Genomic DNA, 14,520 nt, shown 5'->3' with positions numbered 1-14,520 from the left:
CACACACATTCCTTTTGCTAATTCATCCGAATCTGGACACACTTCAGAGGAGGATCTTTAGCAAACAACAAGAATAAACTAGTGGACCTCTCTCCACGTCTTGCAAACGTGGGGGGACCCCACGACCTGCGTTAGGAAAAGTTAAACCCTTCAACCCTTTTGCCTAAGCAGCCCAGCTACTACCCTTGGTCTATTATTTGTTGCATCAACAAGTTGGCGCCCACCATGGGGCTACGCCACTATTTTTCTTCAAAAAGACCTAGTAGTGTAGCTCCATCCTCTTGAAATTACCATGTCAGAAAGTGGATCCCTTGGAGAAGTGAATCAAGTCCTTAACACTTCTGCCCCGGGTACTAGTCAAGCTCAGGCGGCTACACCTGCTTCCTTCTCGACGCCGGGAGGCACTCCTGAGTTTCTGACTTTCAGCACACCTACCCCATCCAGATCAGGGGTCCCATCCCCTAATGTTGGTGTCACTAGCGCTCCATCACATGTCGAGCTTACCCCTGAGGGGGTCACCAACAATTTCCTTGAGTTGAGGTCTCTCCTCAACCAATATGTGAGTAGAGAAAGGGACAAGGGAGTGAGGATTCGTTTAGATTATGATGAACCTGAACCGACATTATCTCCTGGACCTCCTATCCCTCCATTTGCATCTAGGGATGAGGCTGGTCCCAGTAATCCTCCAAACCCTAACCCATATCTGTCCGTAAGGCCAAATCCTACAGAATACCCACTCTTCTCATCCCAACCAGCTACAAGCGGTGCTCCACTGGGCCATGAGCTGACCCTTGACCAGCTCCTACAGTCTCCGGTGACGAGTATTCCACCCTCAATGACAACTTCATGGGAACATGCCTTGTCGATACTCCCCTTGGCACGAAGTGCCGTTATGAGCACTCCCTTGGGAGTTAACTGCTCTGTTGCACCCGGAAGCCTTCAAGGCTTCAACTTTATGCCCCAGATGATGGCCAGTTTCCCTTGGCAGCACTTCATCAATCAAGTGCTGGCCACCCAAGGAAATGGTAACAATGTGGGCACAAGGGTTGAAGAAGATTTGGCCAAGCCTTATAAGCCAAGCAACCTCTCGTGCTTTTCACAACAAATAGCCGATTATGATTTTCAAACGAAGATTAAAATGCCGTCCCACATCAAAACCTATGATGGGACTGAAGATCCTGAAGACCATCTTCAGATCTTTACTGGTGCCGCAAGAATCGAGAAATGGTCAAACGCTGAATGTTGTTTAATGTTCATGCAAACCCTTGTCGGATCAGCAAGAATCTGGTTCAATGACTTACCTGCTCGAAGCGTTCGGAGCTTCGATGACCTCAGCAAAGGGTTCTTAGCCAATTTCTCCCAACAAGGCGGTAGGTTAAAGATGCTACAGTGATCTTTCAGATCAAGCAAAGAGATGATGAAAGTCTTCGAGAGTTCATAGAGAGATACAAGAAAGAAGGTCTAACCTATGTGGGGGCAGACGAAAAGATGAGGGTGGCCGGCTTTATGAATGCCATTACATCCAAGTACCTAACAAGGGATTTCAACAAATCCCTCCCCAAGACCTTGGAAGAAGCTCTTGAAAGGGCTGAGGCTCACATCCGAGGGGAGGAGGCAGTAGATATCAAAGAACAAAGAAAAAAAGGATCCAGCTGGCGAGGTAACAGCCCAGCTAGAAAGAGGGGAAACTTTAACTCCTATGACAGACGCCAAAAGGGTTCAGACCATCGAAGGTCTGATGGTCGTAACCCTTCCAGCAGGGAGAAAGGCATAAGTTTCACACCCCTCATAAAGACTCCTCAAGAAATTCTGGCAACGGAAGAAGTCAAGCAAAACTTTCGACCTCCTAGGCCTCTCCCCAAAAGCAGAAAAAATGAAAACCCCACACAATACTGTGAGTTTCATGAAGAAAAGGGTCACCACACCAATGATTGCTTCCAGCTCAAGAAAAGAATTGAAGAAGCTGTTAAGTCCGGAGAACTTGCCCATTTGGTAAAAGGAGTAAGGGACAAAATGGCTGAAGGAAAGGGCAAGGAAGTCAATATGGTGGATTTTGATGGAAGGGTTCCACACAAGAGGCAGCGGTTGGAAGCTTGGGAGCTTCAGTGTGTTTGCTTTCCTCCAACAGAGAAAGACCCCCTTTCAAGCCCTCTTGTGGTTAAAGCAACTGTAGGAACGTTACAAACAAGCAGAGCATACATAGACACTGGGGCAGCCACTGAAATCATGTTCGAAAAATTCTTCAACCGCTTGAGCAATGAAGAACGTTCAAGGCTTCAACCCTCTGGAACCTCCATAAAAGGTATTGCCGATATACCCCTTAAGCCTTTAGGGCAACTGACACTTAATGTTCGTTTCAGCGAAGGTCAGAAAGAAAGAATCCAACCACTCACCTTTGTGGTTATCAACATACCTTCAAACTATGATGTGATCATTGGAAGGTCGGGGCAGTGTGCATTCTATATGGTCGTGTCTGTTGGCCATGGCACAGTCAAATTTCCCACCGAGAGGGGGATAGCAACCCTTCAACCTTCTCAGGAGGCCTACCTGGTTGAAGGTGAAAGCTCCAAAAGTGAAGAAGATAAGCAAAGGCTAATCATAAATCCTAAGTACCCTGAACAGAGAATAAGGGTCAACCCAAGCCTTTCACAGGAAACCCTCTCGTATCTTGAAAAGTTGCTAACACATTACAGCGATGTCTTCGCTTGGTGTCCAGAAGATATGACAGGGATCCCTCGGAACATTGCTGAACATGAGTTAAGAATACCACCGGATGTCAAGCCTGTGGTCCAAAAGAAAAGAAGTCTAGCACCTGAGAGAAGCCTGGCTGCTTGCCAAGAAGTTGCAAACCCGGTTATGGTCAAAAAGCCGGACAACTCTTGGAGGATGTTCATAGAGTTCAAGGATCTTAACAAGGCTTGTCCCAAGGATTGCTATCCACTACCAGAAATTGATCTCAAGGTTGACTCCCTCACCGGTTACCCTTTCAAGTGTTTTCTTGACGCGTACAAAGGGTACCATCAAATACTCATGAAAAAAGAAGATGAAGAAAACACAGCGTTCCACACTGATAAAGGAATCTTTTGTTACCAAAAGATGCCTTTTGGCCTCAAAAACGCTGGAGCAACCTATCAACGACTAGTGGACAAAGCCTTTGCAAACCAAATTGGTAAAAACATGGAGGCATATGTCGACGACTTGGTGATCAAAAGCAAGACGGAATATCAAATCCTCGATGACATTCAAGAAACTTTCAAGAACCTCAGAAAGGTTAACATGAAACTTAACCCTGAAAAATGTTCATTTGGGTTTGAGGAAGGTAAGTTCTTGGGTCATATTGTTGGGAAGCAAAGCATCAAGGCTAATCCAAACAAGGTGAAAGCTGTTCTTGAAACCAAACCACCAAAAACTAAGAAGGAGGTGGAAAGCTTAAACGGGAAGCTTGCAGCCTTGAAGCGTTTTACCTCAAAGTTGGCAGAAAGATCTCTCCCCTTTTTCAAAACGCTCAAGTTGCACCGATAAAAAAGACTTCAAATGGACTGAAGAGGCTGAAGAAGCCTTTAACCAAATGAAGCAACACCTAGCTTCCCTACCTGACATGGCAGCCCCAGAAACGGGAGAATTGATCTCAGTATACCTCTCAGTTGCTGAAGAAGCAATAAGCGCGGTCCTCACCATTGACCGAGATAAAACCCAGGTACCCGTTTATTTCTTCAGCAAAACTCTAAAATTGGCTGAAACCAAATATCCTCCTTTGGAAAAAATGGCCCTAGCCCTAGTTCAAATAGCTAGAAGGCTTCGAAGGTATTTCCAAGCACACCCTATACAAGTGGTCACCGACCAACCTATCAGGAGTGTATTTGAAAAACCAGAAAACTCTGGACGATTAGCCAAATGGGCAGTGGAACTAGGTGAACATAACATCACCTATGTCCCAAGAAAAGCCATCAAAGCCCAAGTCTTGGCTGATTTCATTGTAGAAGTCCCTAAGCAAACCATCACTGAAGTAAACACAGCCGCCACTGAACCATCAAGCCTTGAAGCCTGGAAGCTTTTTACCAATGGGGCTTCAAGCGTTGAAGGGTCAGGGGCTGGGCTTATTCTGATCAACCCAGAAGGGTTAGAATTCACATACGCTCTCCGTTTTGACTTTCAGACCACCAACAACGAGGCTAAATACGAGGCACTGATCGCCGGCTTAAGACTGGCTAAAGAAATGAAGGTCCAAAAACTTGAAGTCAAGTAAATGCTAGCTAAATTGCAAAAGAGCCCAACATGAAAAGATACAAGGAAAAATCCAAAGAGCTGATGAATACCTTCCAATCATGTAGTATCAAGCAAATTCCCAGGTCCCAAAACAAGAAGGCAGATGCCTTAAGCAAGCTCACATCTCTTACTTTTGCTCACCTTACAAAGAAGGTGTTGGTAGAAGTGTTAAAGGCTCCATCAATTAATGAGTTGGAAGTTCAAGATGTAATCACCAAAGAAGATCCAAATTGGATGACTCCAATAAAGAAGTTCCTCAAAAACTGTGAATTGCCTAATGATCAAACAGAGGCTGAAAGGGTTAAGATCAAGGCAAGGCAGTATGTACTACAAGGTGAAACCCTCTATAAAAAGGGTTACCTTGCACCTTTGCTAAGATGTGTTGGCCCCGAGCAAAGCCAGTATTTGGTCAAAGAGGTTCATGAAGGAATATGCGGAGCTCATTTTGGAGCTAGATCGGTGGTTGCCAAACTCATGAACCTTGGGTATTTTTGGCCCTCAATGCACCGAGATGCCACTGAGCAGCTAAGGAAGTGTGATGCCTGCCAGATTCATGCACCTGTCCCAAAAAGTCCCAAACATGATCTTGTCCCAATAACCTCAGCATGGCCCTTCTACAAATGGGGCATGGACATTGTCGGTCCATTCCCCCCAAGCAAAGGTGGAGTAAATTTTTTGTTGGTGGCCATAGATTATTTTACCAAGTGGCCTGAGGTTAAACCACTTGCAAAAATCACGGGCAAGCAAATCATTGACTTCGTTTGGGAAACATCGTTTGCCGTTATGGATTGCCGGGAGTGCTTGTCACCAACAATGGAAAACAATTTGCTGAGAAGCCTTTCAGCGTTTGGTGTAAAGAGTTTAGAATCAACCAGATTTTTAGCTCAGTAGCCTACCCGCAATCAAACGGTCAAGTTAAAAGGACGAATCGAAGCATAGTGGAAGGGATCAAAACAAGATTGGGAAGGGTATGAAAGCAACTGGCTCGAAGAATTGTCAAGTGTTTTATGGGCAATCCGGACAACCGAAAAAAACAAGACATAAAAGAACACCCTACAGCCTAGTATTCGGGTCCGAGGCTGTAATTCCTGCTGAAATAGGAGTTGTAACACAACGAATCGTCAACATGGATCCCGAGACAAACCAAAAAGAGACTATGTTGAACTTACAACTCCAAGAGGAAGCACGAGACCAAGCCGCAATTCCAGAAGCCAAATACAAGCAACGAATGGAAGCCTACTACAACAAGAGAGTCAAGAATAAACGTTTCAAGCCAGGAGACCTGGTCTTTAGAAACAATGAAGCTAGCAAAAAAGAGAATCAAGGGAAACTTGGCCCAAAATGGCAAGGCCCGTACACCATCCTTGAAGCACATAAGGGAGGATCTTACAAGCTAGCAGACCCAGAGGGTAAAAGGCTTCCAATGCACTGGAATGGGAAAACCTTGAAAAGGTTCCATGTCTAAATGGGAAAGATTGGTTTGTATTTCACAATGTTGCATTTCAAGAATTGAACTATGAAAACCTTTTGTAAAAATATCTCTTGAATGAATGAAGCTGTTTTATCAAATTTGTCTTTCTATCCTAAAATCAGGTTGAGAACCTAGCAAGAAACTCCATGGCCCACATCGCTCAATAGGTTCAATGGTTGAATGGACCTATATAAGGGGTGAGTTCCTAAATCAATACAACTCCATAAGACTTATTATAAAAAACAAAGTGGTCTCATAGACAGGTTCGAACAGCCTACACCAAATGTTCCTTAAGCCTTAGAAAAATAGCAAATAAACAGGCTTACGAAATCAAATAAAATGATGAATAGGATAGGTGCTATGTCTTCTTGTTAAAAATACCAAGGCTAAGTGACTGCAGCACTGAACCCTTTAAGGTATAAAAAACATAAAGACAACACAAACTCGACAAAGACAAAGCTACAAGAAAAAAGAAATAACTTAAAGAACAATGCAACAACTTGAGCAAAAAGTCACAAAAACCCAAAGACACAAACCAAGCAAAGTCACAAATCTGATAAATCTTGAAGGCTTCAAGCTACGTAATTGACAACTCAAAACCTTAAAGGTTTCAACCCACATACGGGATTGGCAAAAAGCTTAAAGGCTTAAAGCCAACCAAGCCGCCTTAGCAAAATAGGCACAAGAATAAAAATACAACACAGAGAAAATAGTTAAACATAGTATCATAGCAAAGAAAGCCTTGAAAGACTTTCAATCATCCAAACACAAGTTAAAATAAGTCCCAGTGACTTGCAAGTTCAGAAATTGTCCAAACGGCCATACAGGCCTAAAACACAACCACATAACAGGAACCTTAAGGGTTCCTGCAAACCTAATATTGTTTGGAGTTAAGATTACAAAACCACAAATTGTTTTAAAGCGCTAAGAAAGCTACAAATATCATGCATCAGTAGAAGGCTTAGAAGCACCAGAACTGTTACCTTTGGCCTTCTTAGTCTTCTTGACCTTCTTAGCCTTCGAGCCTTCACCACCAACAGCTGAACCCTCCAAGCTGGCATCCTTAGGTGCATCAAGTTCTCCAGAAAAGGTATCTTCACTATCTCCTGAATAGGAACGTTTCCTTGAAAGAGAGTTAAGTACTTCGACACACACCTTCTCATTGAGACCAGTAGGCTTTAGTTCCTTCAAGACAGAAAGGGGCTTACCATAGCAAGAGGCAACCTGGCTTATATATGGGTATGTTAGCCTTTCCATCTGCTCTACGGAACCCTTGAAGATATCGAAAGCCTCGGGACGGTACAAAGGAGATTTTTCCAAACGATGGCCAGACTCATGAAGCTTATAACCTGCAATAAGACCTTGATGTTTACCCAGATTAAGCAGTTTAGTGTAAACTTCACCTAGAGCAGAGTTGAACTATTTAGAGTGAAGAAGATAGGTCACAACTTGATGAAAACCCTGCTCAATAAGCCACTGGTTATCCCCAGTGGCTTGGGAAACCAAAGCCTTTAAACCATCTTTTTCCTCATCAAAAGCCTTTTGTTGAACAACTAAGGCCTCCCTGTCAGATTTTAGCTTCAATCGATCGGCTTCAAAACTCTTTTTGAGATCACTCGTCTCAATTTCATGTCTTCTTGTCAACTCACCCTCCTTCTTGACACAAGCCAGCTCTCTTTCAGAAAAACTTTCAATCTCCTTCTTCATGGAAGCAATCGAAGCTTTCATCTTTTCCTTCTTCTTGGCGGCTTCCTCATATTCCTGCATACCTTTGGCAAAACGGGTAACACCTTCAGCCAACATGGCCGAAAGGTTGCAGGAACTCAGCATCATCCTAGAAATAAGATGACCAGCCTCCATCTCAGATATAGCGCTTCGAACACCGGGAGGAGCAAAATGAGCTAAGGCTTCAGCACAAACAGCCGTGTCTTTGAAACTATCACCAACTTTAACCCCACAGCTAGGCACATAAACATCCTGACCCTCTGAACCTTCGAAGCCCTTAACGCTTTTGACTGAAGAACCTTGAATAACAGGAGTGTTACCTTTCTTGATTAACTTCTTCTTCTTGCTTGAAACAATTAACTCCTTTCCTTACCCTTGCTAACATCCATAGCTTGATCTGCTGATGCTTCAATATCATCACTAACATCAATAGGCTCCGAACCAGAAGGCTGATCAACACCTTTCAGATGGCGTTGTGAACGACGAGTGGAACCCTTAGAAGCAGTAGCCTTGGTAAAACCTCTGACATTGGGGACGTTTACATACCCGGAACCCTCGAACCTATAATCAGAACCCCTAACAACCGCATTCTCACCAGGGGTAGCAGCAACATCATCAAAGCCAACGTCGGAGGTGTCATCGCTTTTGATAAAGTTAAGAGCAGACATAACTGCAACACAAATATAAAAACACATAAGCAAACAAAGAAATAGGAACAAAAGAACAAGAGAAGAATAAATGCATACCCTTCCCATCTCTAATAAGCACCGGATCCCGATTGGACTTTTCCCACACTTTACTAAGACCCAATAACACCAACAAATGCTCAGGGAAGGGACGAAGCCTCGAAGGACACTCCCTAAGAGTTTCTAAAAAACGAGTGTTTATGTCAGAAGCAGAAGGCTCTGGTTCGTTCAGAACGGCATCTGGGTGTCTCCAAACAAGTTTAAAGGGAACAATCTCTTCCGACACCCGAAAAACCGATCCTTCCAGACCCCAAGTGTAGAAACCATGGACGAAACCAAACAGGTATCAACTTGAGTGGTCTCGAAGGTAAACCAATCACCATTCTTAGCAAGCCGGAAGAAATGGCAAAATGCTAACAAGGATGGATCATACCCGGAGGCCCAACATAAAATTTCAAAATGTAAAACCCTAGCCATGCCAAGGGGATGAACTTGACCAAAAGATATGCGATAATATTCCAAAATATTTAAGACAAAGTTTGAAAACGGACGACGAAGATTTGAGAACTCAAAATGTTGACAATATAAAGCGATCGAACCAAGAGAACACTGATCGATAGACTTATCACAAGCTGGTGCAACCGGTTTAAACTTTGTCCCTATTCCCCACTCCATACAAAACAAATCGACTTCCTCTTGAGTCATTCGGGAAAACGACTTGGCCAAATCCTTACGGGCACCCATGATATGAACAATTAAAAAGAAAATAAGCAAAGCGAAACTGACTTGATTTGAAAAAGGGGGAAACTTGAGAGAAAAAAAGGAGCAAATAATGTTCTTCTGGTTAAAATATATCAGTTAATGAGATAAGAAAGAAATATAATTAGGCAAGGGAAATTAAAACCGCCGCCTGACAAACTGCCACAGGTCTTGTCAACTGTCTTGTCAAAATTCAAAATTCAAAAACCCTAAACCGTTTCCAACCCTTCAAGCCTTGAACCCTTGAAGCTTCTAGGCAGTAAAATACATGTATAAAAGTCAGAAGTTTTTTAGCTCATTTCCCAAAAACCTCTGACTTGGGGGCTGATGACAGGGGTAGCCCAAAACCAAATGACTTCAATACATGAATGCTCAAAAGGCAAAATGGTTCAAAGGTTAAAAACCTGGGGAACTGAAATAAAGTAACACGGAACAGTAAGTAGTCATGTCTCTGGATTACTTCACCAACTCACCAGCCGCAAAAGTAATGCAGGTCCACAGAGCACACTCTTTTATCCGTGGGGCAAAAGGATTCAACCCCCGAAAGGGTAAGTCCCTCACTGCAAGCATGGTCACTAGTCAAATGCATTCCTTTTTGAGAGATGCCTTCTCCTATAAATTAAACACTTCATTTATTAAGCAGATATTCCTGCCAGCTCTGATTCCTAAGATCTCTGGTCATTCACTTCGAGTACTTGCTTCATGCAAGTTACTTTCTTTCACAATCAACACACACATTCCTTTTGCTAATTCATCCGAATCTGGACACACTTCCGAGGAGGATCTTTAGCAAACAACAAGAATAAACTAGTGAACTTCTCTCCACGTCTTGCAAACGTGGGGGGACCCCACGACCTGCGTTAGGCAAAGTTGAACCCTTCAACCCTTTTGCCTAAGCAACCCAGCTACTACCCGTGGTCTATTATTTATTGCATCAACAGAGGGTATGTTGAAAAGTGGAGAAGCTCCGCATGTTAATACTTGGATGGATGTAATTAGTAGGATTTGTGAGGTGGAAATTGGGAGACTAGAGGAAGTATTGAAGGTTGAAATAGCGCCTTATACGAGAATACTGTTACTGAAACCCACCAAATGTGTTGCAAAAAATGTATTTTGGTGAAAAAATCAGAAGTTTTAGCCATAAATGCACGTAAATTGTTTTATTGAAACAAGATTATTATTGAAATAATATACATTATGTAATCATATTTGAAACAATAACTAACTACGGAAAATAAAAGTTATTGACTAAGATGTGTTTCAAGTCAACCAAAGCGGCCCTATTAGTACTAAAAGTCTAAAATAACGGTATAATACCATTTTTGTAATCATATTTGACACATCAATTACAAGACATTTATTTAATTTTATTTTGAAAAAATGTGTTTCAAGTAAGGAATAGCAGGAAAGGAAGGGGTTATAATGGAGTTAGCAATATCAAAGGGCCGATAACTAAGTTTTATGTTACAAATCTTCCACCTGGTTGTAATCCATGGGAGGTTACAGAGTTTGTTAGGGTTTTTGGGGAGGTGACGGGGGTGTACGTTGCCAGGAAAAAAGACAAGGAGGGGAGGAAGTTCGGATTATAAGTTTTAGAAACGTTGTCGATGTCAAGGAGATGGAGCGGGTTTTAAACGGTACAAAGATGGGGGGTTACAAGCTTATGGCCAACTTGGCCAAGTTTGCCAAGGAGAACGAGGGGTTGCATGGAGTTTCGGCAGTGGAAGACAAAGGTAAGTCTAACGTAGTTCACCCGCAGAAGCAGGTCCATTATGTTTCTAGCAATGCGTTTGTCAACAACGGAGGGGGCAAGTTATTCAGAGATCTTTTTAATGGTTCCAATGGAGGGGAAGGTGAGACGAGTAATCGCAACGTGGCCGATGAAAAGTCAGGGAGAGTTATTTCTATCCCTGAAGACACCCTGGCGTTCAAGGATTGCTTGGGCATAGCATTGGTGGGGAGATGTAGGGATATCTCGACGCTGAGAAAACTCAACATCATTCTCGTTGGAAGTGGACTTCATGGAGTTTCTTTAAGCTTTCTTGGCGGTCTTTCGATGCTCGTAAAGTTCAGGAATGCAAGCGACTGTTCAGAATTTTTGCTTAACCATGCGTTATGGGAACAGTGGTTTTCGACTCTAGATGTATGGAACGGACAGTCCCTTCCTTTCGAAAGGTTGGCCTGGGTTAGGGTGTATGGAGTACCAATCCATTTGGCAGAAATAAGGTCTTCGATATGATAGCAGGGCAGTTTGGTAAAATTGTTCTTGGGTCTCAACTATCGGCGGAAGATTATAACCTCTCGTTTAGTCTGATAGGAGTACTGGTCGGAGAGGGTAATCGGATTCAAGAGCACAGGTCAATAAGTTGGAAGGGTAAGCAGTTTCGGGTCTGGATAGAGGAAGAGTTAAATGAGTGGGTTCCGGATAGCGTCGGGGAAGTGGTGTGTCTGGATAAGGAGGATAGTGATGGCACTGGTAGCATGTCGAAGGAAGAAGTTTCCGGCGAGAACGTTCATCAGCCGGAGAATCTTGGTCCGACGGGTCCCAATAAAGAGGCGGGATTTTCAGGGGGACGTGATTGGTTTAGGAAATGTTAATGTTTTAGGAAATTACAATCAATTTTGCAATTTGGAAGGTGGCGTTTCCAATTCCAAGGAGGGGGTGAGAAGGGATCTTTTAGTGGGGTCCAAGACAATGTAGTAAGGTCAACTGGTAGAAGTTTAGATATTTATTTTTTTAATTCTGTGGATAATATTGGTAGGCCTAAAAGGAAAGCTTGCAGAGTCAGGCCCAAAGGAAAAGCAGCCACTCAAGTTGACACCTCAAGTCCATTATCGTAAAATAGGCCCAAAAAACATAGCAGAGAAGAGGGGAATCAATGCTTTTCATTTGACCTTAATTCTAACGCAACTGATGAGCAGGGGGTTAAGTCCCAAGGTTTCTCTCATACTAATAAGGAAATTTTGATGGATAAGGTGGAGAGTCAGGAAGAATCGAATGAGCAGATAGTTTCCCTTCAGGGTATTGAAGGTAACACGAGGAACAGTGGGGATGTGGATGACGGATCGAATGTCGTAGTGCTAGATACATATGAAGAGTCAACTGAAGAGGAGATAAGGGCCACAATCAATATCGGTAATATTGTCGGAGCGGACCTTGTCAACCACCACAGTCTAGTCGGTAAGTCTATTAGAGGAGAAGGGATAAATGGGGTGGATCAATGAACTTCATGTCTCTTAACATCCGAGGTATTTCGGGGGATGCGAAAGTCGTTTGGGTGAAAGATCTGAAGAATTCCAACAATATTAGTGTTATTGCCCTTCAGGAAACGAAAGTTGTAAATGTGTCCAGATCGGCTCTTGCTAAATTGTGGGGGAATAGGAATTTTGAATTTGCTTCTGTCGATTCTGTGGGACTGTCTGGTGGATTAGTGTGGTTATGGGACCCCGAGGTGTTGAAGATTGAATCGTTAATTCAGCGTAGATTCTGTTTAGTCATTAAGGGTTCGGTGGTGGGTAGCGAAGATCCGATCAATTTAATCAATGTATATGCTCCTCAAAACACTGAGGAAAAATTGAGTCTTTGGAACGAGATATCCAGTTTTATCGATCCAACTGGAGGTAAGTGGGTCATTGTCGGAGATTTTAATGCTGTGCGTTCTCAGGAGGAGAGGAAGCGATCAAAGTTTAAGCCGGTATGTTCCGATAATTTTAACAATTTCATTTTTGCCAATGGTTTGTTGGAATACCCGATGCAGGGAAGGAAGTTCACTTGTATTAGGGATAATGGGAGGAAACTTAGTAAGTTGGATCGGTTTTTGGTGTGTTCGGAGTTTTTCAATAGGTGGCCCTCGGCTTGTGTTAGAGTTTTGCCTTCACGCCTTTCGGATCACTGTCCTATTATCCTTGAGTTGGTTGACTTAAAGTTCGGGCCACGTCCATTTCGAGTCTTTACTTCTTGGATTGGAAAACCAGGTTTCGAGGAGGCGTTCATGGCGGCATTGGAGGGGTTTGAAGTTTTCGACCCCCCCGATAAATGTCTGACTGCCAAATTTGCTAGAATTAAATTGTTTCTCAGGAAATGGCGGGATGATTTTTTAGCTAAGGAAATGGAAGTCGAAAAGATAGCTTTAGCGGAGTTGGAACAAATGGAGATTGATATGGAATCGAGGGACCTCGTGGAAGAGGAAGAGTGGGTGATGACGGAGAATAGGAAAATTATTAAAGAGATAGAAGAAAGGAAGAATTTGGATTCTAAATAAAGAGCGCGGATCAAATGGGCGATAGACGGGGATGAAAACTCTAAGTTTTTTCATGCTTTGGTGAACAATAGGAAAGCTTCGAACAACATTCACGGTCTTTCTATTAATGGAGAGTGGTGTAGCAAGTCGGCCAAGATAAAGAAACAGGTTCTGCATTTTTTCGAGATAAATTCAAGGAGACATTGCCGACGAGACCGGATCTCTTTTGTTATAACATTAAAAAAATATCGGAGGCGGAAAGTAGTATGATTGAAGAACCTTTTACGGAATTGGAAATCAAGAACGCTATTTTTGAATGCGGAGATGACAAGTCTCCGGGTCCCGATGGTCTCAACTTCAAGTTTATTAAGCATTTCTGGGAGTTGTTTAAAGAGGATTTCACAAGAATTTTTGCTCGGTTTTTTGACACAGGAGAGATTAGCAACGGTAGTGGTGGATCTTATATTGCGCTTATTCCTAAAGTTGTCGACCCGATTTCTCTGAATAACTATAGGCCGATAAAATTGGTGGGTGTCATTAGCAAAGCGATTTCTAAGGTGTTGGCTAATCGGATGAGGAAGGTTTTAGATGGAGTCATATCTGATTCGCAGTCGGCATTTTTAAAAGGAAGATTCATTTTGGACGGTCCGCTCATAATTAACGAACTCATCTCGTGGATAAAGAAAAGGAATTCGAAAGCTTTTTTTCTTAAGATTGATTTCGAGAAGGCATACGACAACGTTAATTGGAGGTTCGTGATTAATATCCTTAGGCAAATGGGATTTCCTGATAGTTGGTGCAAATGGGTTTCGGGTATTCTCTCGTCGGCTACTTCGGCCGTTTTGGTCAACGGAGCGCCTACTTTTTATTTTAAATGCGAAAAAGGAATGAGACAAGGGGACCCGCTTTCCCCTTTCTTGTTCCTTGTGGTTATGGAAGCCTTGTCGTGTATGTTTAATCGTGCCAGAGAGGAGGGTGTGATTAAAGGGATAGCGACCCCTAACAATGGGCCGATTATTACGCACCTTTTATATGCCGATGATGCAATTGTTTTGGGGGAATGGGATAAAGTGGAGGTGGTTAACATTGTTAGAATTCTTCGGGTCTTTTTCATGTGCTCGGGGCTTAAAATCAATATTCAAAAATCTAATCTTTACGGGTTAGGTGTGGATATGGAAGAAATTGGGGTCATGGCTAGTGAGGTTGGGTGCAAACCAGACGCTCCTCCTTTTAGGTACTTGGGTCTGAAAGTGGGAGCAAATATGAATAGAATCAACAATTGGCAACCGGTTTATGAAGTCTTTAGGGCTCGGTTAGCAAAATGGAAGTCTCACCTATTGTCGATTGGGGGTAGAGTGGTTATAATTAAAGC

The 14,520-nt window shown here is 42.9% G+C and overlaps 1 protein-coding gene across 1 annotated transcript; it reads left to right on the top strand.

Annotated features, from left to right (window-relative positions):
• Nucleotides 1-12,128: 12,128 nt before the first annotated feature.
• On the top strand, nucleotides 12,129-13,169 carry LOC110913868. Its single transcript, XM_022158688.1, has one exon. The coding sequence runs from the start codon at nucleotides 12,129-12,131 to the stop codon at nucleotides 13,167-13,169; it is 1,041 nt and encodes a 346-aa protein (XP_022014380.1).
• Nucleotides 13,170-14,520: the final 1,351 nt, after the last annotated feature.

Source organism: Helianthus annuus, chromosome 15, assembly GCF_002127325.2.
Source record: "Helianthus annuus cultivar XRQ/B chromosome 15, HanXRQr2.0-SUNRISE, whole genome shotgun sequence".
Taxonomy (NCBI): domain Eukaryota; kingdom Viridiplantae; phylum Streptophyta; class Magnoliopsida; order Asterales; family Asteraceae; genus Helianthus; species Helianthus annuus.
The sequence above is the reverse complement of the archived record's forward strand: the minus strand, read 5'-3'. Positions and strand labels throughout refer to the sequence as shown.